This window comes from Pleuronectes platessa, chromosome 11 (genome assembly GCF_947347685.1).
Source record: "Pleuronectes platessa chromosome 11, fPlePla1.1, whole genome shotgun sequence".
Taxonomy (NCBI): domain Eukaryota; kingdom Metazoa; phylum Chordata; class Actinopteri; order Pleuronectiformes; family Pleuronectidae; genus Pleuronectes; species Pleuronectes platessa.
The window spans coordinates 19,954,614-19,979,168 of record NC_070636.1 but is presented as its reverse complement, the minus strand read 5'-3'; the positions used below and the strand labels follow the sequence as shown (position 1 = coordinate 19,979,168).

The window sequence follows — 24,555 nt, the reverse complement described above, 5'->3', positions numbered from 1 at the left end:
ACAAACAACATTAAGTTTTGCCAGTGAGTTGGCGGCAAACATTGTTTTGATGTTTGGCCTCGGCTCCACACTGATGAACTGATGAGAAATGACACAAAGAGAATAAAGTGGTGGTTCAGACTGATTTAAGCTGAGGGTTTTTCAAACTGAAACTACACTTTGCATGGATGCCTTCGCTTCAATGTGCCAGACGTGTTGGGAGCTAGTCAACTTATAACATTATAGTACTACTTCAAGTTGGATATGAAACTATTCAGTATGAAAAAAACAACTGCGTGTACGTGGCTGAGAGGTGAACAGAGGAACTTCCTGTGGTCAACTCATGGATGTATGGGTCAAGTGAGCTTTCGCAAAAATGAGATGCTTGTCTATTTGAGGTGTTAAGGTACAGGTGCTTGGAGCGCTCATAGGCAGCTCCAGGCAAAAGATGGTTTACTGGACTGCAGAATGAAAGAAATCTTGACTGCAGTCAGTAACTTTCCTCGCCAAGAAAGGTTGTCCATCACTTCCCTTGTGATTGTTTCTGTTGTGGCTTTTGCATTAGTGTTTTCCAGTAATGCGCTTATGGGATGCCTTGGCCACTGTAAGTAGGGCATCTCTTTGTTCTCATTCTAAATCTAAAAAGACTTTGCCTGAGTCCAGTTTAGAAAGAGGCAGTTAAATGAATGTAGGTAAACAGATTTCTCATACTAGCTACACAGAATTTTCTTTATAAAGCAGAAGCAGTGAAACCATCGATCCATATAGGGGGAGTTGAGCTGCTTCAGCAAAACAAAATCATTTCTATCATAGCAAAACCACGATCAGCATGTGGGCGTGTGCTGCACTCACCCAGACATCCACTTTCACAAGATCTTTTCCCATGAGTGCTGCAGCTAAATACAAGTATTACTTGTTTCATGGCTTGGGTGAAATCATTCAGATGATTTGCGTTTTGCTTGTAAGAAAGGACGAGCCTTGAGACGGTCTGCGATCCGACGGATTAATGGGAGGGATTGTTGTAAACGTGTGGGTGAAAGCCAGATATTATTAAAAAAACAAAGTTCACTGGCCTCATACGGTAAACCTTAATTACAGTCAATTTCAACTGCAGCTTAAAGATCCATTTCACTGCAGCACTTAGAGAACAATCTGTGTTAATAGTCTATTTTAACACCTGCAGTCGCATTAAACTACCAGGCTCTCCTCAGCACAGTGTTTCTTTTCAGACTTCCATCCTGAGCACCAGGCCTGTTGTAAATAAAGAGGAACATCTACAGGATGCACTGACCAAAACACAGATCAATACCACCACAGAAAGAAAGAAAGCAACACAACAAAAGCCAGAGGAAGTAGTTTTGAGACAGCATTAACCCTGTGATTTAATCTGCTGCAGAACATCACTGCAGCTCATCCTCCGAACCATCAGCCCCTCATTTGCTGAATAGCCTTGTACCTCCTTCACCTTTACTCAACTGCAGAGTAAACACACCTCCATAAAAAATGTAGTTATCCTCACGGACAGTATCAGTGTGAATTTCAATGCAGGCTTGAAGGCAGAAAGAGGAAGAAAGAGGAGACAGGAGCTCACCAGCCTCTGGAGACGGGTCAGTCATTAGGTGGATTGATGGGGCTTTGACACATGGGGCCAAATAAGCTTTAACAGGCCTTGTGTTTCATTGGGCAATTTCTTGGAGTCCAAACATGCAGGAACCACGATGCACTTCTCTCGTCTTGAAGTATTGATCGGAGCAATTATGACATTTTACGACTTCCCTCGTGGACGCTCATGTTAAAGTTCTTTAAGCGACGAGGAAGGAAAAGACATTTCTTAAGTCACAGCAGCTGCTGTGGATGTGGATTTGGAGTCGAGCACTCCTGTTGACTTGTGCCTTGGATACAGAGCGTAAAGAGCCAAGCCGGCTACCCCATCTGGCTGCTGTGATGCTAAACTCATCACTTGTCCTTTCAGCTATCATACGAGAGGCCAAAGGCCTGGAGAGTCCATATGTTACGCCTGGGTGGATGCAGTCAGCACGTAATTCTGAGTAGAAGTCAGCAGAGCAATGCGGGCACACACTGTATTTTTCTCTCTGTCTCTCTGATCGGTTGAGGTAGGAGGACCAGAGAGCCACAGAATATAACACATCATTTCATAACTGTGCTGTATTTATGTTTGCACACATGCATAGGCAATATGTTTAGTCATTAGGTGAATTACCTGTGTATAAACTGGTTCTCCTCCAGATAGTGGCAGCCTTTAGCGATGTCTCTGGCCACGTTGAGCAGGTCCACCATGGTCAAACTGGACGGGTGCTCCTGAGACAGACAGAGACACAAAACTGACTTCAATAATATATAAAACATGTCGAACCCATTCCCCACAAAGTGGTAAACAAAGAGCATTTAGGGAGTTTTCACACCTGAAAATCATCCCTTTGTTCGATCCGGCTAGTTTTGGTTTCACATTGTAATGTAGGAGGTCCTTGTCATTCAAACATGATATCATCAGAACCTTTCCTGCGAGCCGTTTAATGCAGTCTAAACTTCCTGCAGTTCTGAATCATATCCCAAAAATGTTTTAACACTGCAAATGATCCAAACCATGGTTCAGTTCCACATAGACAACCTCTTTTTGTTTGGCTGAACTTCAGTGCGTCGTTCAACACCTATTATTAGATAGATAGCACTTTTCTTGTTATGGTGTCCCCTCAATTTGCCCACTTTCTCACATATTCAAACCGCACTCGTACATAGTGCTTCTCTGTCACAATATGCAGGGATTGAACCACCGACTTCCCAATTAATTATTGACCTTCTCTAGCTCCTGAGCCACAGCCGCCCACGATCATGTCCTTTGTAATGGAAGCAGCAAACACATAAAGCCCATCGTGTTGTTGCACTGACGCACTTGCAAAGTCAAACTTTTAATTAAGTTTGATTGGTGATTCTAAAAATGCAGTTTTGTGTTCCCGTGACCATTGGAAGTTCTGTCCTTGCTCCCTGCAGATTCATTTCGACAGGTGCCTGGTGTCATTAGCCTGAAACAACTGCCTGGGAACATTGCCAAGATGGCTGCCAAGAGGCGAGACTTGCTTGTAAGGAAGGAATTCTATTTTAGTAAATATATCAGAGGAAGATTAAGAAAAACTGAAATAAAATCGGATTGATTTAACATGAATTATAGCTGGCTTAATTCTGCAAGTTAAGGAGAATAACAGATGTGTTAGTTTAAGATGGTAAATAATAAATGTAATTGTACCCCCACCAAGGGTGATGCCCTATCTCACCATGATCTCTAAGTATGGTGTGTCTGTTGCTGCATCGTACAGCTGTGTGCAGAGCTCTCTGCTGTGTGCTCAATCGCACGCTTGAACTTTTGTCCATAACATTTTTACTGTCCACTCAGATGGTGACACATCATAAATCTGCTACATTTGTTTACCTGCAAGCTGCATTCATTGCAGTCGTCTCTTTGAAGTAAAATCTTTCACTCCTCAGTCTGTGTACCTGTCTCCTCGAATTTGTTGCATGTGAGAGCTATGTGTGAGTTTGTGCACTACTGAATTAATTCTGTGGGAAATGCTACAGAGAAATTGAAGCTAAATTCCTGGATCTGTCCATCCTGCTAACCAACACAAAAACAACACAAAAACAACATCCTCGGCGGAGGTAATGACAACATGCACTTGAGGGACTCACCAGTCTGGGTCTGGTCTCCCTCAGGAAACTCTTGAGGTCTCCCCCTGTCATCAGCTCCAGCAGTATGAACCTGGGCATGTTCTGCAGACTCACTCCTACACAACGCACAATGTTCTGGTGGCTGAATTTACTGCAGAGACAGAGACTGTGTGTCAGAGAGGGCTTTGAGGGCACAGTGAGAGAGACAGGCTTTTTGTTTACTGTCTAAGTGGCTTTTACCTGATGATCAGAGCCTCCATGAGAAAATCCAATTCATCCTGCTCAGAGCAAACCTCAGGGAGGGTCTATTGTATAAAAAGACAAGTTGTTTATACAGATGTTATTTCACTTTGTATGTGGGGCTTATTGAAAAGAGGCAATTCAATATTGGTGCATTTGAGCCTTTAGCTGCATAAGAGCCATTCAAATTGTAACTGACTGCTTATGTTCCTGATCTCATCTCCGGGGTACTCTTAGTATAAAAGTAGATGGTGTGTAATTCCTTTAGAGGGCCCCTTAAGATCTGATTTGATTTCATCAAGGTTTGACCTTTGAAAAAACGAAGAAAAGTTTCCTTTCCAAAAGCAGGTTACAACTCACCTTAACTGCCACGTGCAGTGGACTTGGTTCACCTGGTATCCCCACTACCAGCCCCTCGTACACTTCACCAAAGGCACCGTGACCCAGGCCCCTGGTGAAACACATAATTTATTTTGCATTACATAGGATATAGGATATTAAAAGTAAACGGCAATCAGGGATGTCCTCGCTGTATCTGTCTCCAAAGAATAACGACCTATAGAGCTAAATACAGGTTGAAGAAATTAAAATCATTGAGGAAAGGAGTTTGGCAGAGGTGCTGCTCAGTGTTCACCTCATTTTTCAGTCCACATAGATAGAAAACTGTTACTGTGTGGCATCCAGTGAAACTTTGACACCAGCTGTGTCCTTTGAATCATGACTATAACAGCTCGAGATGCTGGGAAGTATTCATGGCTCCATAAGAGAAAGAATGTATCACAAAGATGAAGAGGCAGAATGATAAACTGGTGAGCTATAAACACATGAAAGATCCATTAAAAATTGAAAAGAACCCTGTAAAGATCATTTCTCAGCTGCTTGGATCACTGCAGTACACCCATACACTCTGAGGCTTTACACTGAGTACATTAATATTTCAGGCTTTATTCAAACTGATACTTCTCCCACTATACTCCATCTATGAGTCCATCCTGTTTTTAAAAAAATGTAGCAGTGTCCGTGAATCAATAACTCATTTCATCACAGATGTAGATGAGTGTATTTAACTCAGCTCTGCTACAGCTTGTAGCATCTTGAACCTCTTACCTGGTGAGGGAGATGTTGCGTCGTGGCACTTCCTTCAGGTCACTGACGGATGCCGTTTTGCCGGCGAAGCAGTAGTTGGGGTTGTAGTCGGTCATGATGGTGGAGGCGCGGAGTTTACTGAGCTTGCAGTCTGGACTCTGCAGCTCCAGCTGAATGGACTGCAGCTCTGTATGTTTACGCCTGTACACTGGTGAGAGGGAAATAAAAGAGCAGTTTCATTACTCAACTGAGATATCCACAATTACAAAAAAAACTAAAAACCTTGAACTCCTCTTCTTGTTGAAGGATGATTGCTATAGCAGCCAAAGAACACAAAGTGGAAAGCTTTTACAGTTATTATTCCTCCAAAGACCTTCTGCTTGCACAAGAGCAATTTCTATGAAAAATAATTATTTTTTGTCTGTGAAATAATGATAAGCAATAATGCTCTCTCTCTGCTAGAACATTTGTCGTTTCAAACTATTCAGATATTTCAGAATTTAACATGTGAATCGATCTTGTACAATCACAGTGTGGGTGTGATTGATAAAACACAATCATATGGACAATAAGCAAACATGTTAACAAAGCACAGAACCAGGACAAATATTACTTTCCTACTTCGTATCACAAACAAATCAATTTATGTAGCATAACACAGTATGAAAACAAACCATTTTTCATTTTCCCTCTCACAGGCACACATACACACACACACTTCATTGTGCTCGAAGCCTCGACCTGGGCGTGAATACATGCACCCGGAGAATTGTTTGTGTATATTTATGTGTGTGCAGGGGAGTTATTTATTTACCAAGTGTTGTCTAAGGTACGAGTGCTGTCAGCCACCGGCTCTGTAGCCATTCGTCTTTAGCACGTTTCATTCATCACAGAGGGAGTCCCACGCCTCCTCTGCTCACGCCTCATCTACTGAGACGCTTGCACAGAGTGTAGGTGGAAGCCTGGATGTGCGTGTCTGTCTGCTGCGAGTGTCAAAGTGAGCGTGGGTGTGTGCGGAGTCGTTGATGGCTCAATGAGTGCATATGTCTGGATGTAATAGCCTAAAAGCAGGCGGACAGATGGAAGACTGGGTCGGCCACGAGGCTCACTTCCCCATTCTGTGGGTAACCTGCTAAGAGTCCTCTGAGCCAGACCAGGTCAGTAAGTGAAGAACTGTGTGTGTGTGTGTGTGTGTGTGTGTGTGTGTGTGTGTGTGTGTGTGTGTAAGAAAGAAGAGGGAAATACAAGCAGTCGTCTATCGTGAACCCCTCAAACATTTAGCATTTAGTAGCACAGTGGTTTTGTGGCTCTTTCTACCTGCATTGGGATACATGACTGTATCCCATGTGACCTTGAGAACAAATGAATGTACTTGACACAAAAAAAACGTATCACAGACCCTAACTCGCCCATCCAGACAATATTCCTGGGCCTGTGTGTGTATGTGTAATATGAAATATATGAAGGCGAGATATGTGTTTTTGTATAGGGAGGAAAAGAGTGAAATTTATATGGTTGTAAAAAGAAAGGGGAATTCATCATATGGAAGTGATTGGTGTTCTGGTGTCTTTTAGTGAGAAAGATGTTGAGCAAACAACACTTATCTGAAAAATATACAACCAAATCACTGCCACTGAAGGCAGGAGAAACACAAATTACTTTCAGCATTTCCACTGCCACCCTCTTATCAACACTCATGTGCACATCTTCCTCACTGACACCAGTATGGTGGTTTATTTCACTCTGTGAGTATGCATTCATTCATCAGTGAATTCTATTTATTATCCATTAGTTTAACCTTGAATGCAAAAAAGGGGGAAATCGCAGCCAAATTAAATTTAACTAAACAGTATTTACTAAGAGCAGGTTATTGCACACATGCTTTTGACAGCTGTTAAATGAAAATAAGTATATGTATGGTATAGGTCTATATACTGGTTCCCTATAGGGTTCTACTCTATTGAGTGCAATCTCAACAAAGACTGTTAATGGTTTGAGGTTTATCTTATAACTAAAAGTAATGTCAACATTTAAATGTGACATTACTGCACGTATGTCTAGAAGCAGCTCTGGTAATCACATGTTTCATTAAAAGTCTGTCACAGTGACAGTGTGGACTTCTGCCCCTGGTCCCCACACTATGCTTGGTTGATTGTGTTTGTAGTGTGGATCATTTTGTTAAGATATACTTATTTAGGCTTAGGTTTTACAAGTAAAGTATTCTATCTTTTGTCTCTTCAGCATCACAAGTATCAGGAAGGATTGTGGAAGAAACTTGTCTGGCGTAAAGAAAGAACAACACAGACTTGGAGGAAACGGCCTCTTTTATGGGTGAGGAAATGTTTGGTAGTGGTCGATTGCGAGGCTATTGTTGGACGCATCTGTAGGATATTCAAAGGAGGTTCGTAGTTATCTCAAGGAATGAAAAAACAATAAATGAGATTGTTTAAAAATGTTAGCTCAAGAGGAATTTTTTAAATCTTTAAATTAGGATTTTATTCTCATGATAATATGACTTTCTTCTCAAGTACGACTTTCTTCATTTTTCTTCAGTATGACCCGAATACTCCGTCATACCAGAAAAACCTTTTAGCATCCATACCATGCATGACTAATGACCATATTATGTCCTAATTCCATAGAGTCAGTGACTGACGTGTGACAGCACTTACTTATCATGACTCCGGACACGGCCAGCAGCAGCGCGGCGATGAGGGCCGAGGTGCCAACAGACAGACCCAGTGCCAGGTGGGAGAGAGACGGCTGGGGAGGCAGCAGGGACACCACTGCAAGACAAGGGAAACAACAGCGTCGCACAGTTGTTATCTCCCCCCGGAGGAGCATTAACATTCACTTCTCCACTGTGATCCCCAACTTAATTAATGATGTGAGAGCGATGACACAACAGAGCTCAGGAACAGCGACAGCTTGTGCATGACAATTCCTTTTTCTCAGTGAGGAGAGGTGATCTCATTCCACTTGTCGAGGCTGAGGAGCAGATCAGCTTCACAGACACAGACCATATTGAGACTGTGACCTTTTATGACCCGGCATCACAGAATTATCTATTGCTTGTCATCACTGAGCCCAGATTTGTAAATCATAGTGCACCGAGACACTCTAGGTCATTAAGATAATATTGAGATGGTAATAGCCCCGTTATTTGCTTCACATTATAAAATGACATTACGCCGTAAGAATTCACTTCAGATCTTTATTTATATATTCATTACTCATCTGAGATAACGAATTTGAGGAGGCTATTCCACATCCTCAGGGGCTTTGTCCACAATCTTCACAGAGGACGACACAACACTCGTGTGGAATAGGAGTTTTAGTCAAGGTTGACATGGTCTGATGGGCAAAGTCATAACGACATGAACTTTCATTGAAACCATAATGAGATGAATTCTACATCTGTGCTAGAGTGTCTCTATGAATATCCAGGTGAAACTTTTTGTCCTAAATCCTTGACCTGAGATAAAAAGCTTTTATCTGACAGCAGCTCAGATATAGATGCTTACAAATCACAGAAAACACCAGTTAACACTCCTCTAGGTTTATCCACCTCCATTCAACAGGTTAGCTCATCCTGCACATTGCTAATTATTATGAGTGATTAAGGCACTAATGAAAGACTTTTCCTCAGATAAAGATTCAATAAAGTACAGAACCTCCCAGGCTTAATTACTTTTGTAGATTAATTCTTTATTCACTGAGTCATAGTCTATTACAGGTATAATTGCATGCAGCTTAACTCATCCCTTCGTTTTTAATTCAGGTTCACATATTTGTGTGGACCAGAGAGAGGTAGACATTACTCATACAATATAAAAGTATGCCCAACCTGTAGCGTTGATGCAGGAGACTCCGTCTGGTGCCAAGATGAGGTCATCGTCACAGTAGCACTCAATGTTGTCATTGGTCTTATGGCATTCACCGCTTTCACAGTGGCTGCAGTTCTCCACCGGACTGATGATCACCTCACCGTCCCCCTCCATAGCTTTAGGAACACGCACACACACATGCAAACACACACAGGGGTCACAAGAAAAGTTTCCAAAGAATAAACAGGGTTTGACTAAACAGGATGTGTCCCATTAAAATTAGCTAAAGTTCAGTGACAAGACAATAAAAAAAATCTACAAAAGAGGCCAATTAAAGACTGAGGAGGTTTTCGCTGCTATCACCAAGCACACATTGGACAAAGTTACAAAGTGATCCAGATAACTGGAAATACTTCTGTCCACACCTTGGACTCATGCCATCAAATAGAGCTTTGCTGCCACATAAGAGGGCGTAAAGGAGAACTTTTCATCTTGTCTTCCCCACGCTTGGTATTGTTGGCCTAAGCAAATGCAGCTTTGAATTTGGACACGCGATATGTTCAATATTAATAACCTTTGAATAAACAGACAACTAGCGCTCTGTAGCATTGGCTGCTGGGACTCATCACCAGTAGTCGAACACAATAACAGCAGCTTCACAACAACTGATTCTCCAGTTCGGGGTTCTATGTTCCGAACTTTGAATAAACAAGTGGACAGCTCTTTGTGCAGCAGCAGTGGTGCAGCTTCAGGGTTCTGTGGACTGAGTCCAGCAGCTGACCTTTACTTGCTGCGGCTAAAGTACGGCAGGTCCCTTTTACAGATTCAGAAAGAAAAAGCCGCAACCAACATTACCACAGACCAAGTAAATCAGCCCATTCCAAACAGGCAGGTTAAAGCAGGCACTGCACTCGTTTAAAGAAAATACAGTCATTACTGTAAATCACTGGACTTCAGTGTTTTTTCTTAAATCATATCAAAGGGGTTATGCCGCTCAAACAATTTATTCAGGTGTTTGGTACTGCTTTGGTCTGAAGAGTCCGGGTTGAACATTAGAATTCTATTCATGCTCAACGGGGTTTACTGCCGCAGTGTAAGTGTTCACAGCTCACTTGTCTTCGTCTGTGCGTTCGGTTTCATCAGCAGCGCGATTTAATTTCATGAACAGCTTTACCCGGCAAGTCCAAACTCTAGGAGATGAAATGAGTCATAGCTGGTTTATCATGTTGTATGGAGGGTAGTGAAACCTGCACATTTTCATATGAGCCTTGTACAAGTTAAATTCACAGATTGTGACTGGAGGTGCGTTAATCGGTCGAACTATCTGTCAATTTCTTGGGCCGGAACAAAACCTGCAGCCTCTCTGTTCTCCACGGCACAGCTGCTGAGACTGCCACAAATTATTTGAAACAGATTTTACAACATCCTATCCTTTATTTAGATTTTTAAAGAAAGCACTTTAATTGTAAACCACAGCAAGCAGGGACAAATCAGTCTGACATGAATTAGTTATGGGCCGGCTGTGAATGCTTGTACTGTTTAGTAAGCAAAGCAAATGCACTCATCTGCAGAATCTATTTTCTCTCATCATTCTGTTATCAGCTTTATAAGTGCAAATACATAAATCTAACCTCGAAACACTTGAGAGGTTTCGAAGGAGGAATACAAATGTGTCGAGTGCAGACGGTGACTGCATACTGATGTCAAGACCATGCTCTGTATCATGGATCTAAACATGCAGCATGGCTTCTCGAAAAAATTGGACTAATATTTCTTCACTTGTTGCCTTTGTTTAATGATATCAATGTATTTTCCGGGAGACAAATGTTAATCTGTCGGAGCTTAACAAACAATATTTTTTCAGGTGAGAACATTTTCTTCCCCTATACTGCGATTTCTCTTTGATAAAAAAGGATCAAGTGAGAGCCATTGAAGACATCCTGGCCTGTAATAACATGCAGGTTTCCTCCTGTTCCTACCAGCATATAGTGATGGCTGTATGATTGGATCACTGTGTTCGTCTTCCTCAAGCCTGTATTCAGTGGATTAGCCCATAGTATTTCAAACCGGTTGCCCCTCTCAATATCAATGGAGTAATCTTATCTTTTTTTTCTGCCCTTTCAAAGAACACAGCAGGGTTGTCCAGCCGCGCTTTCTTTTCTCAAGCTTGTGTTCCTGTCTGTGCAGTTCAAGCTGAGAAGGAAATAACCTGACCTTTACACTGATGATATTCTTTTAAGTTAACAAATTACAGATATTACAACACAATATACCCTCCTGTGTGTTATGATAGTGATTCAGGGTTGCTTGGTGATGCACCGGTTATAAATCATCCTGCTCTTTTCTCTCTTTTTTTTTTCATGAATACCACAGATTTCTCCTTTTTTCTCCTGTTTCTTTTGAATATGAAACAAGGAATATAAAACCTTTATTGGATGATTCTGATTATTTGTATCTAAATCGTTTCGAAAGGCACTGTATAGTTTATTAATAGAGAGGAATTGGGAAAATGTGTAATTTACAAACTGAATAATTTTGTAACATTTGAAAAAAACTAATTTCTCTTATTTTGCTGGACTTCATTCTGCGCCTTTCTCCCCCAGAGAAAATGAAGAAAGATTGATGATAAATGCGAGGACTGTGGCTATCGAGAGAACCGCTGTGTTTCTCAACAGCATCGTCCTTCTAAAGCTCAATGGTAGAAGGAGATGGCTCTGAAATTTACTAGGGTCCAATAAAAGACAATTTTAAAAAGCACTTCAGTTCCTATTTGCCATTTCCCTCTTTTCTTATTTCTCAATGGAGCTCGGTGAAGAGGCAAGTGAATGATGTATGTCTTATCACGACAGCTGAAATTTCAGTCCCTGTTTTGAGTAGCCGGGAAGTTTAAATGTTGGATGGGTCAGCAGGTTTACACTCGACGAATTCTCTTTTCACTTCCTGCTCTGTGTACGGAGGCATGATAATCAATACAAATAATCTGTTCTATAGCCTTTGGGTGGAAGGTAAAACTCCAGTCCACGTCCTGTTTTGATGTCACAGAGTAAGAAACGTATTCTCATCATACCAATCTATTTATTTACTATTGAAGGCAAACCTGATGCTCCACCACAAAAACTAATTCAACATGTCAATTGAAAAGCAGTTTTTCCCATCATTTTCTAAGTACAAACACATTAACTCTCACCTGCAAACACTACAAAAGGATCAACTGCTGAATACAAATGTGCTGACTGCATGTGCTGACTGCTGAGTTGTTGAATTTTTTGAAAATAGCCAGGAATCCTTCACATTACCTTTCAGAGGATAGAGGAAGGACTCTCCTTCTGGACCCAGAAAAGAAGTACCATCATCACCATCATGTTTGGGGTTGTTACCTATGGACGTGTTACCACCTAAAAACAGGGACAAACACAGAGGCTCAGTGTCATACTTACACCAAATAATCCATTATAAGTACATCTTATTCTCAGAGTGGTTGGAGTTAGTCCTAGTAGCCACTGGGCGAATACACCAAGCCAAAATCCTTTAAGAGCTCATTCAACACATCATCCAGACAGAGGGCGATACTGTTCACACAGGCCGTCTACAGCTCTCATCAATCACAATCATTTTTTTTTTTATTTTGTATTTTTTATATATAATATATATACATATAAACCCCTTTTTTCTATAACAGTAGTAACAGTAATCTGCATTATGCTTACCACCATTTGTTTGTGTTATTTATGTTTCTTCTAATGTGGATGTGTTTCTATTCATGCCTTGTGTGTACTATTGTGTATTACAGTAATTATCCCCTTCTCTCCTGAGGACCATCAGAGTATATTTCACAAAACAATCACAGAGCTTAATTGGGTATGTTAAGTACAAGGAGATTGTGAACAAATTGTATGTGCTTAAGAGGAAGCACAGGAAATCATTGAAAAGGGGTCACTTGCGATGGTTTATGGGATGCATAATTCCCCAACTCACTTTTTTGCTCACTTTTTTGCTCTGAATCAAATGTTTTATGGTTAAAATACATATCATAGCTGGTCGGCATGGTTCCAGGCTTGACATGTTATTTTTTTAACTGAAACATCAATTAAGAAAATGAGTGGGAAATTAATTTCTAAAACCAGAGCCGTTCTGTAAGCTCTTAATGTTATGGCCAACAATTACACCAAGATAAAAAAATTCCTGTCAGTTGACATGATAAATAATACATTTTATTTTATTGTTTTTTTTATTATTTAAAGACCTGAGGAAAGGTTTTGGTTTGAATCTCTTCTTTATGGGAAGACAATGACAACCACATTTAAATAAATATTAATAAAAATAATATTGCACTAATTGTTGATATTGGTTTACTGCCCAGCCCTATTGGCATCAGGTTGAAATGTAGTGTTGAAATGTTTTAGGGCCACATCCAGAGAGGTCAACAGTGGATTGAGCCGTTACAGAGAGAGGACCTGACACTTGTCACCCTGTCACATCCAGTATTGACACCATTAGATGAACGCTCATGCCATACTTGATAGCCCAAGATGATTTATTCATTAAACCTTTTTTCCGGACATTTCAGAGAAACCTTGGAAATCTCTTGGACTAACCTCTGAAGCCTCCACCGCCCCCACCGGACATGCAGCCGCCACCGCCGCCACCGAAGCCCCCACGGGTCTGCCAGTACTTTTGACAGGCTTGCCCTCCCTGGCCTCCCAGCACCAGTGGTCGGCCACCCTGAGTGACAGGAGTGCTATCATTCCAACCTCCGCCTCCACCTGTCAGCAGACACACATTTGAAACAATGTGAAGTAAAAGGCTATGGTTGTGAATCGCAGTGTGTTTGTGATAAAGGGAGAAGACAGAGACAGCGAGCGAGGGAGACAGTTCTTAAGTGGGTCAAAAGATGCTGAGATATCAGGCACCCACGCGCATTACACAACATCCCAATATCCCGTATTAGCAGAGATTATACAAACCTAAAGAGATCTGCTCACTCAAGATTAAAGTTACAGCTAATGAAGTTCAAACAAATCCCTCCCGTATTCCTGAGCACCAGCCAAATTCCTACCCCCCCTCCTGTGTTCCTCCTTCTTGTTTGAAGCCTGAGCCAGACAAACAATTGAAAAGACGGATGGACGTGCTGAATATTACATTTTTCATTCACAAGTTTCCTCAAAAGTAAACCTTGGGCTTTGTGAAGATCTAAGAATCAATATCTTATGTTTTCTGGGCCGATCGTCAACTCCGAGCACATGAATAATTGAGCCTGAAGCGTGCAAAGATGCAATGTTCCCCACTTCTGTCCAGCAGCAACAGAGGACAAAGTCCTCAATATGAATTATCATGAGTAGGTTCTTTTTTGCCAAATCACAAACACTAGGACACAGAGTAGGAACGTCTTTGGCACTTCTACATTAAGACAGAAGTAAACACCTTCTGGATAAGCCAGCACCGTTAGACATCACATACACTTCCACCTCAGGCCTCCTGTAAACATGTTTTTGGATTGTGGATCCATGCAGAAGAGAACATATAACACTCATCTTCTCATCTTTAAGCTGGGAAAGATAAACCATATACATTACAGCAATGTGGAGTATTAGCTTTCAACTCTTATCTTTCATGGTGTCAATATCTCAGACACTTACCGCAATGCACTGAGTGTACAGAGTTAGATGTGAACATAATCACTACACAATCAGCCACAAACTAAAAAGACATGGAACCAACACACATCAAAGCTGAGGTATTGTACCTGCTGCGCTCGACTTCCCATTGCGTCCCGGCTGGCTGGGGTCATAGTCCATCTGCTCCAGCTGGGTTTTTGATTGGCTGCTGTATCCCCGGCCACCTCCCCCAGCAGCGATGATGAGGGGGATGTGCACATCTTTGTTCACCTGGGTCATTATTGTTGAGAGTTAAAATATTTAGAGGAATCAGATCTTTAGAGGAAAAAACAACCTTTGGGGAACATGGGGACTCATATGAGATGATATAACTCATATTTATCTCCGCTTTATGAAGCAAAAGGGGGGAGATCCGTCCTTTAGAGGAATATATAGGTTTATTAACGACTGTTGTTCAGTTTATCTGCTCACTTATCAGAGTAGATATAACCAACATAACTCAAGTCTCTCGGGTGGCCGGGCTCTCGAGCTTCATATGATATTATCTTTTCTCTTATATCTAATATGAAGTACTTGAACGATACAGTGAGCTGAGAACACATATGTACGTCCAAAACCTGTAACATAATATGTCTCCTACTTGAGGTAACAGACACTTTCTGACTGGAAAATCATACAAGTATTGTGAGTGATATGTTACAGGGTTTAGGAATTAGTGTTTTCTGGAGACAGATGATGTTTTTATTTTGTATTACTTAAATCATTTAAACTCAGGCACTTGATTGCACTTTATGAGTCTTTTAAACGGCTGCTTATTTTCTGCATTGTCTTTTAACTGTTTGCATGTCAATAATCAATCAATCATGTGCACACAGGTTTTGGTAGACACATTTTGCTCCAATGTACGTTCTACAGATATGGCTGAAAAAGTTAACGGTTGCAATACCGTCACCAAGTCAGGGTGGTCCTCTTAAAAAGGAATAACAGAATCTCACCAAGTCACACAGGCCACAGTTGTCTTCATGTGAAGCTATAGTATTGGACAAATGTATCTAAACGTTGGCTCATGTTGCCAGAATCATTGTTGTGTCTTTTTCTCACAGAGATTTTATGCACCTTGCTCCACTTGTTATCTGTCCGGTGTAAGGGAAATGTAACATGTGACCATAATATAATCATGTTTATGTATACTTTGATTGATCATCATTGTATCTCTAACAAATGTATCTTTGATGTTGCCGTTTCCTGTTGTACTGCATAAGTGTTGGCCTGATTACTCCAGACACAGTAATCTAATTAGTCCAGACACAGTAATCTAATTAGCCCGGACACAGTGTGAGAGTAATTTACTATTCAGGCAAATGGTTGATGTGAGGAAGTACTTTGATGTCTACAACTGTGAGCAAACGTATCCTTGAGAATTCAGGATGTTGCTCGACCAACTGATATTATAATGATTTTCTCACCCATGCTGATTCACCTAACAAAGACCTTACAGCACGGGGGATTCACTCCAGGGGTCTTAGAGCAGGGGACACGTTATCGGTCACCTACTTCCTTTATATCAAAGAGGCTGATCGATGAGTTTGTTCCTCTCTAGGAGGAGCTTGAAGATGTTTGAAGTGCTGCTTTTCCCGTGTCATCAACTGTTTAACACCCCCCCTCCTGAATGGGTGGGGTTAGCCAAATGTATAAATACCAACCACTGTTATCTGTCTGGGTGCATATGACAAACTCAACTCTGTTGTATGTACCATGCTCGAGCATTAAATGTGTGACAATACTGTAAGAGAATTGTGTCTCGTTTCCTCCTTGCTAATGGTGGGATTGTAGAAATTGCCACGACAATTTGGGGGCTTCGTCCGGGATGCCTAACTCATTCACGCTTCAAACCATTCTCAAGACCAAGTTTAAATCTGCGCGCAGTCGGTGAGGGGATTTTCTTTTTATTAATTATTATTGCCCAAGACCCGAAGTCTACCTCTCCTGAAGGGCAAGTCGTAATCGACTCCCAGGGTGAGAAGAGGCTGCTTGTGAGATTATGGAATGAAGATTGTTCGATACGGCATCTGAAATTTTTCTTTGAAGGAGGATACAGTATTGAAGAGCACGGGGTGACGCGTGAGGTAGAGTGACATTACTTAGGGGTGATGACCCATTGATAAAGGAATTAATAAGAATAATATCAATTAATGTCATCTGATTTTTGTGTGCTGGTAGGTGAGTAACTGCAAATTTATCGAAATGGGGAAACTTAATAGCAAACCTTTTACTGAAGTGTGTGATCTAATGGGATGTGAAAAACTTATGTGTGAGAAATATGGTGATGACTCCTGTAAACAGCTTCTGGTGTGGGTAGAGAAATTTGGATTTCCTGACAATGGTAGTTTTAGTTTAAATCAAATACAGGCGCTACAGAATAAAATGGAAAAATATGAGAAAATGAAGGGTAAAACCAAAATAAATTGGATAGCATTTATGAAATGGAGGAGCGAATCTGAGAAAAGGAACAGACAGCAATGTAGTACACAGGGGGGCAACAGGGAGGGGGGTGCAACTAATCAATGTCCCCAGCTCTCACATTCACAGAAAGAACTGGATCTTCTCCCTGCCTCTGCCGCTCATCAAAGTCGCCACAACCAACAGCCTGCTCTCTCATACCGAGACATCCAAGGACAGTCGGCCGCAACAGGAGGGGCAGCATCCGCACCACCCCCATATCACCAGAAATTGGATGAGGCAGCTGCAACCATGACGGCACAACACAAACTCAGCCCCATATCCACAAGAACAAGAGCACGCGACGTCCACAATCTTCCGATGATTGAGGTGCCAAATCCAAGATCAGACGGCGATGCAGTGATGTATGTCTACAGAGCGTGGACACCAGAGGAGATGCGCTCAATTTCCAGTGAACTGCCAGACATATCAACACAAGGAGGGGCTGCAGTTGTTGAAGTTCTTGCCCAAATTGTACAGCAGTACAGACCAAATTTAAGAGAAACCAGAAGTCTCTTACGCCATAGCATGAAACTGAAATGGGGCAGAGTACAGGCAAACTGGCCAGAGGAAGACATGCGCTATGACTGGGGAACAGATGCTCCATATCGTGGACATGTAGAGAGACTATATGAAAGGATTAAAACAACTTTTCCAGCCACGATGAGATGGGGAACAATAAGAGACTGTAAACAACAGCCTGGTGAGGCAGTAACGGACTATCTGGTCAGATTGACGAAAGTCTTCAAAGAAAACAGCGGAATGATGCCACCAGCAGACCCACAAAATGATACACCATATGAACAACAACTAAAGAACTGTTTCTTAGAAGGTATGGATAAGCAAATCAGTCACCAGGTACGCAACCAATGCGTAGGCTGGGAGAGAGGACGCATGTCATCCATCCAAGACTATTCCACACATGCTGAGCAAAGTCTGAATGCCTCAGAAAAAAAGACACAGCAAGATAAAATTCATCTGACCGACAGGCTCCAGATGGCACAACTCCAAGCCCTAGAGGAAGCAAACAGAGGGAGAAACAGAGGCCATTCTGATCCCGCTCGGAACAGACGTAAACCTCAGCCCAAAGTCTTTCGCAAAACGGAGTATCTTGGCAACAAAGGATGCTGGAATTGTGGAGAACCTGGTCACATGGTGAGAGACTGTAGACGAACACGCGATACAGGTCCTGGCAACAAAGGCTGCTGGAATTGTGGACAACTTGATCACTTTGAAAGAGACTGCACCAGATCAAAAAAATGGGAATCCACACGACCCTCAAATGATGTCACTGTCACTTATCCAAGAGGCTACAGACAAGAAGAGGCATGACTAATGGCAGAGGTAGAGGAGAATCCAGGTCCAGGTGAAAACACCCAAAACACTACTCACACACATACACACAAAGTGTTTAATATGACAAAAATAAGTGGATCTGACGTTTTACCTGAAATTACTCTACAGGTAGCAGGGAAAAATATCACATTTCTGGTTGATTCTGGGGCTACTATTTCGGTTATAAAACAAATTGAATTTCCAAATCCTCCAAAATTGAGTGGTAGATATATTCACACTGTTGGGGCATCTGGCACCACAGTAAAAGAATCATATACCACCCCACTGCCTGTAAAAACAACAGATGGGAATATAAACAAAAGACATTCTTTCCTTTTTTCCAAATGTTGCCCTGTAAATTTGCTAGCAAGAGATCTAATGTGTGCTTTTGGCTTGATTTTGCACTGTACAAATGAAGGGGTTAAAGTCACAAGAACATCAGATATCTCAGGTCAATATGTACGATTAGAACATGATGAACCACTGTACATATACGACTGGGAGTTACTCCCCTCTGATCCTAGGTCCAGAACCTCAAATCCGCTCGATATAGCACGCACACACATGCCATCACAACACATGTTCATGCAAGCATCCGATTTACATTGCACAGCCAAAGTTACTGAAGGCCCAGACATAGAGTTTGAACAAAACTGGTTCAAGGAACATGGAGAAAGCGATTCTATTACTAGTGATTGGTTGTATTACAATAATAGTATGTGCGCATTGACTATTGTCTTGACCCCCGCAGTAGCCAAATTCTTTACTATACAATACTCACCACCACATGTGTCTCTAGCGAAAGCAAATGATGTGCAGTGGGAAAGTTTGACACAATGGGTCGCTCGGTGTTCACAAGATTGTACATGGGAGGATAGGGGAGAAGGAATTCAATATTCACCCCAAATGCAAACATACAGATGCCCATTTCAGAGCACATTTGTGGGGAAAAGAACTGTGCACTTAGCACAAACTGCTAAATTTAAACAGAAGGGTTGGGGAAATTTTGCTCAATTAACCATTGACTCCTCAGAGTTACACGAAGTGCCAAAAAAGTTATGGGCTATCGATAAGTATGATGTGGGATTAGTTAGAGGGACTGAGCCTCTTCATGTGACACCAAAGAGCACATACCGTCCATGTCAAACACAATATCCACTCAAACCAGAAGCAATAGCAGGGATAACACCAGTATTTAAAAGCTTGTTGAAAACTGGAGTCATCATTCCATGTGCACACTCACCAGTAAGAACACCTATTTTTCCTGTAAAAAAAATAAGGCCAGAAAATCAACCAACAGAATGGAGGTTCGTGCAAGATTTGCAGGCCGTAAATGCAGCAGTTCATGCACGAGCACCCATAGTGCCCAATCCAAACACAATACTTTCACAAGTTCCATCAGGAAGCACGTGGTTCTCAGTTGTTGATTTGGCTAATGCATTTTTCAGTGTCCCAGTTCATCCAGACTCTCAGTATTGGTTTGCTTTCACGTTTCAGGGCAAATCATATACGTTCACACGTATGCCCCAAGGTTTTGTGGAATCCCCTGCAGTGTACTCACAGGTTTTACATGCAAGTCTTGAGGACTTGGCATTACCAGCGGGAAGCATGCTGATACAATATGTTGATGATTTGATGATTTGTTCACCAACAAAACAGGCCTGTAAAGTCGACACAGTAGCATTGCTAAAATATCTTGCAGACCGGGGCCACAAGGCCAGCCTGGCTAAGCTGCAATTTGTCCAGGAAAGTGTTACTTTTCTAGGACACCAAATTTCTAGCAGCGGTAAAACATTGAGCTCAAAACGAGTGGAAGCTATCCTCAAGATTCCAAAACCGCGTACCAAAAGACAATTAATGTCATTTTTAGGGATGACAGGCTACTGTAGACAGTGGATCTGTGATTATGCATCCATGGAGGCTCCACTTTTGTATATTATGCATGGCCAAGGACTTAGACCGACCGAGAACCTGACCTGGACGACAGACGCTAACACAGCATTTACTCAACTTAAACAGACTCTGACTACCACACCGACACTGGGACTACCAGATCAAAACAGACCATTTACTCAAACTGTGGATGAAAAAGGTGGCATCATGACATCTGTACTGTTGCAGGAACACGGAGGAAAACAACGACCGGTGGCATATTTCTCCTCTAAATTAGACAGTGTGGCATTGGGTCTGCCACTCTGTCTGAGAGCAGTAGCCGCAGCAGAAAAAGCTATTATCGCCTCACGTGATATTGTAGGATATCAAGAGGTTACATTGTTAGTACCACATTCGGTATCTTCAATTCTGCTCGAACAAAAAACCTCTCATTTGTCTCCAGCACGCTGGCTGAGATACAATAATATTCTTTTATCTCTGCCTAATGTCAAAGTTCAACGCTGTACAACACTAAATCCTGCTACCTTATTACCCACCATAGATGATGGTGAGCCACATAACTGTTTAGCAGCTATAACACAGGTCTGCAGCCCAAGAGCAGATCTACAGGAAACACCTCTTCCCAACTCTGACTATGTATGGTATGTTGACGGTTCTGCCAGAAAGAATCCACTCACAGCAGAAAATGAGGTTGGATATGCAGTTGTAAGTAACCATGACATCATTGAAAGTGCCCGCCTTCCAGGCCAACTCTCAGCACAAGCAGCTGAATTGTATGCATTAACCAGAGCTTGCATTTTAGCTGAAGGAAAAACATTAAGCGTCTTTACAGACAGCAGATATGCATTTGGAGTCGTTCATGATTTTGGTACACTTTGGAAACTAAGAGGATTTTTAACATCAACAGGCAAGCCTATTTCCCATGGACCTCTAATCCACAATCTATTAACTGCCATTTTACTCCCCACGGCGATATCTGTCAGTAAGTGTGAAGCTCACACTAAAGGTACTGACTCTGTTTCAACAGGAAACGCTCAAGCAGATACAGCAGCAAAGGAAGCAGCACAACAAACCAAAATTCTACAAATGTCACAATTCATTGATACTCCTCTTGCCTCACTCACAGATTTAGCAGAAGCACAAAGCCATGCTGACAAAATGGAAAAAGCCGCTTGGAAAAAGGCTGGATGTACATATGTTAATAACGTGTGGCAATACCAAGACGGTCGACCTTCTCTGCCTAAGTTCTTGTTTCCTTTTTATGCAAAGTTGGCACATGGCAGAGACCATGTATCAAAAAAAGGAATGGTAGATGCAGTTAACAAACACTGGTACACTAGAGGCTTCACCAATTTCTCACAAATTTTCTGTTCTAAATGTTTGATTTGTCTAACAAACAACATTACACGAGGCCATGACATACAAACCTCAAGCCATCCCCCCCCTGCCCTACCATTTGATCACTTGCAAATGGATTTCATTGAATTAACACCATGTGAAGGAAAGAAATACTGTCTTGTAATTGTGGACATGTTTTCTAAATGGGTTGAAGTTTTCCCCACAGGTAAAGCAGATGCCTCTGCAGTAGCAAAGGTGTTAATACGCGAAATCATTCCCCGATGGGGAATCCCACAAAAAATCAGCAGTGACAATGGAACTCATTTTGTAAATACTGCAATTAATCAACTATCAACATTTTTAGGTATCAATCTGAAACATCACTGCACCTATCATCCACAAAGTGGTGGAGCAGTTGAAAGAGAAAATGGAACATTAAAAAACAAACTTGTCAAATGCTGTGATGACACAGGACTCTCATGGATAAAAGCACTACCTCTAGTGTTACTGGCCATGAGAGGGAGGGTAAGGGCCAGAACAGGTCTGTCACCATTTGAAATTCTCACAGGCAGACCTATGAATACTGGGATGGGCCTCCCCCAAAATAATCAAGTCCTCAACTCAGACCTACTAGATGATGTGATGCTTAGTTACTGTATGCAGTTAACCAAAATGTTGAGCTCTATACATACACAGGTACAAGCAGCACTCCCGCAACCAGCAGACGGCCAGCTGCATAACCTACAACCAGGAGATTGGGTGCTGATAAAAAACTTAAAAAGGAAACACTGGAGGAAACCCAGATGGACAGGACCCCATCAAGTGCTTCTCACCACACCTACAGCGGTTAAGGTGAAAGAAAGAACCACCTGGACACACGCCAGCCATTGCAGAAAGGTGCCGCCACTTGAGACGGAGGCCCAGGGAGACAGTCCCGCTCCACTAACAAGACAAGGAACAGAAGCAGATAAATAATACAGCTCACTGAGGTGTAAATAACACACCAACAGCTGCTTGCAAATAAAAAAAAAAAAAAAAAAAAAAAGAGAAAAATATCAATGCCTTACTACAGACTCCAGCCTCCCTTTGGGGAAACAGTACGTGATCTTGGACAAACAACATGTTGCCATATATTCATCCTTATGCTTGTGGTCCCAATTGTATTGTGTCTAGAGAACAAAAACAGTGCCAACGTCAGTACAATTACTCTGCGTCACTTACAACACAGTTCTAGATCTAATCCTCCTGCATATCAACAAAACAAGCGAATGAGACGATATATTATTGATAAAAGCAATTTAGCCATCACTATGATGCAAGAATGGGCCACTGCCCGTAATATTTCTGATTGCTGGATCTGCCAACATTTACCTACATCATCACAGACACCTATGGTAATGCCTGTGCCATTATCAGTAGTAGACCTTCAAGTATTTAAAGTTGCAAAAATTACAGAGACTTTCCCAGACTGTTATATTCCAGGGCCAACTCATCATAACCGACCCGACAGTGAAATGGACATCATTTATTTCATCTTATCAGAATTCAACAGAGCGCACAGACCAAATGATTTAAAAACTGCAGTGCTGTGGAAAATATCCAAGTTCGAGACCATTGTGAATGCAATGCTCCAACATCGTGTAGAACTCCTAGCTGTGCCTGCTAGCTGCAATGACACGGAATGCTGGCCAGTAAGTAATCCGCGATATACTTATAGCATCATGGCAGGAGTATGGATAGCCCCGTGGAAAACTCAAACCCAAATTATGTTCTTAGGATTTAATGTACGTAATTGTTCAAAGCCTATATTTTCAGCTAAATCCTCAGCCCGTAACTGTTCAATCGCTTGGCCTCCTCTGCGAGTGCATCCTCTGTTAAATGTTTCTCTATGTCTACAGGATCCTAGCCACATAGTTACATCAAATATTACTTATTGTAATCAAACACAGACTGTTTATTTCAACCGACAGTCTGCACTACCAGAAAAAGTGTATTTAGTCTGTGGGGACCAGGCTTACAGCTGCTTTCCAAGAGAAACCCACAGTCCTTGTTATCTAGCATTTCTAGTACCCCTAATCAGGGAAGTATCTGTAGCAGAGCTATCATCACTCCACCGCAGGGCCAGACGCACAATAACAACTACCCAACGTGTATTAGGCCTCCTCATACCATCGTATGGGGTGTTTACTTCTCAAGAAGAGATTCAGTCACTATCCACAGTGTTAGAACGTCACATGAATTTTTCTACAGCCGCCATAACAGCTACATCAAGGCGCTTAGATGATGTAGCACGTGTAGCCACAGAGAACAGAATGGCCTTGGATCTTTTGCTGGCCTCTCAGGGTGGTGTTTGTCAAGTTATTCATACTGAATGTTGTTCCTATATTGCGAGTGATGACGAAGAGATAACTAAGCTGAAACAGAATACTGAACAAGGGATAAAGGATCTGCATGAAGTGCACGGGTGGGACCCTTTTTCGAATGTGTTCGGCCCCCTGGCATCCATCGGTACATCGTTTTTTCGCACACTAATTACAAGCGTATTCATGTTTTTGATAGCTATTTCTGTTATCACTTGTATCATTGGTCTGATACGCAAACAATGCACTAAGGCCATTGTTACCGCTTTGCAAATTGACCCCTACCCTATCTCAGACTGGATTCCACCATATGATGACGTTGACATTATATCACACAACTGAAGTACCCTCAAATCGTCAACTTCGGACAGAGTTGGATTTCCCCCACCTTATAAAGTGTTATTGATCCATTATGATCAAAATGACGGATTGTAAGGGAAATGTAACATGTGACCATAATATTATCATGTTTATGTATACTTTGATTGATCATCATTGTATTTCTAACAAATGTATCTTTGATGTTGCCGTTTCCTGTTGTACTGCATAAGTGTTGGCCTGATTACTCCAGACACAGTAATCTAATTAGTCCAGACACAGTAATCTAATTAGCCCGGACACAGTGTGAGAGTAATTTACTATTCAGGCAAATGGTTGATGTGAGGAAGTACTTTGATGTCTACAACTGTGAGCAAACGTATC

At 41.8% G+C, this 24,555-nt stretch overlaps 1 protein-coding gene across 1 annotated transcript in view; it reads right to left on the bottom strand.

Moving 5' to 3' along the window:
• alk (ALK receptor tyrosine kinase) overlaps positions 1-24,555 on the bottom strand; it is a 359,720-nt gene that overhangs the window by 10,511 nt on the left and 324,654 nt on the right. Inside the window, exons 15-24 of the mRNA XM_053435382.1 lie at positions 14,557-14,698; positions 13,409-13,576; positions 12,110-12,208; positions 8,834-8,989; positions 7,659-7,772; positions 5,008-5,194; positions 4,261-4,351; positions 3,901-3,965; positions 3,682-3,811; positions 2,201-2,298 (exon numbers count right to left, since the gene is read on the bottom strand). Of these exons, the coding sequence (XP_053291357.1) occupies positions 2,201-2,298; positions 3,682-3,811; positions 3,901-3,965; positions 4,261-4,351; positions 5,008-5,194; positions 7,659-7,772; positions 8,834-8,989; positions 12,110-12,208; positions 13,409-13,576; positions 14,557-14,698 (1,250 nt within the window). The remainder of the gene's footprint in view (positions 1-2,200; positions 2,299-3,681; positions 3,812-3,900; positions 3,966-4,260; positions 4,352-5,007; positions 5,195-7,658; positions 7,773-8,833; positions 8,990-12,109; positions 12,209-13,408; positions 13,577-14,556; positions 14,699-24,555) is intronic.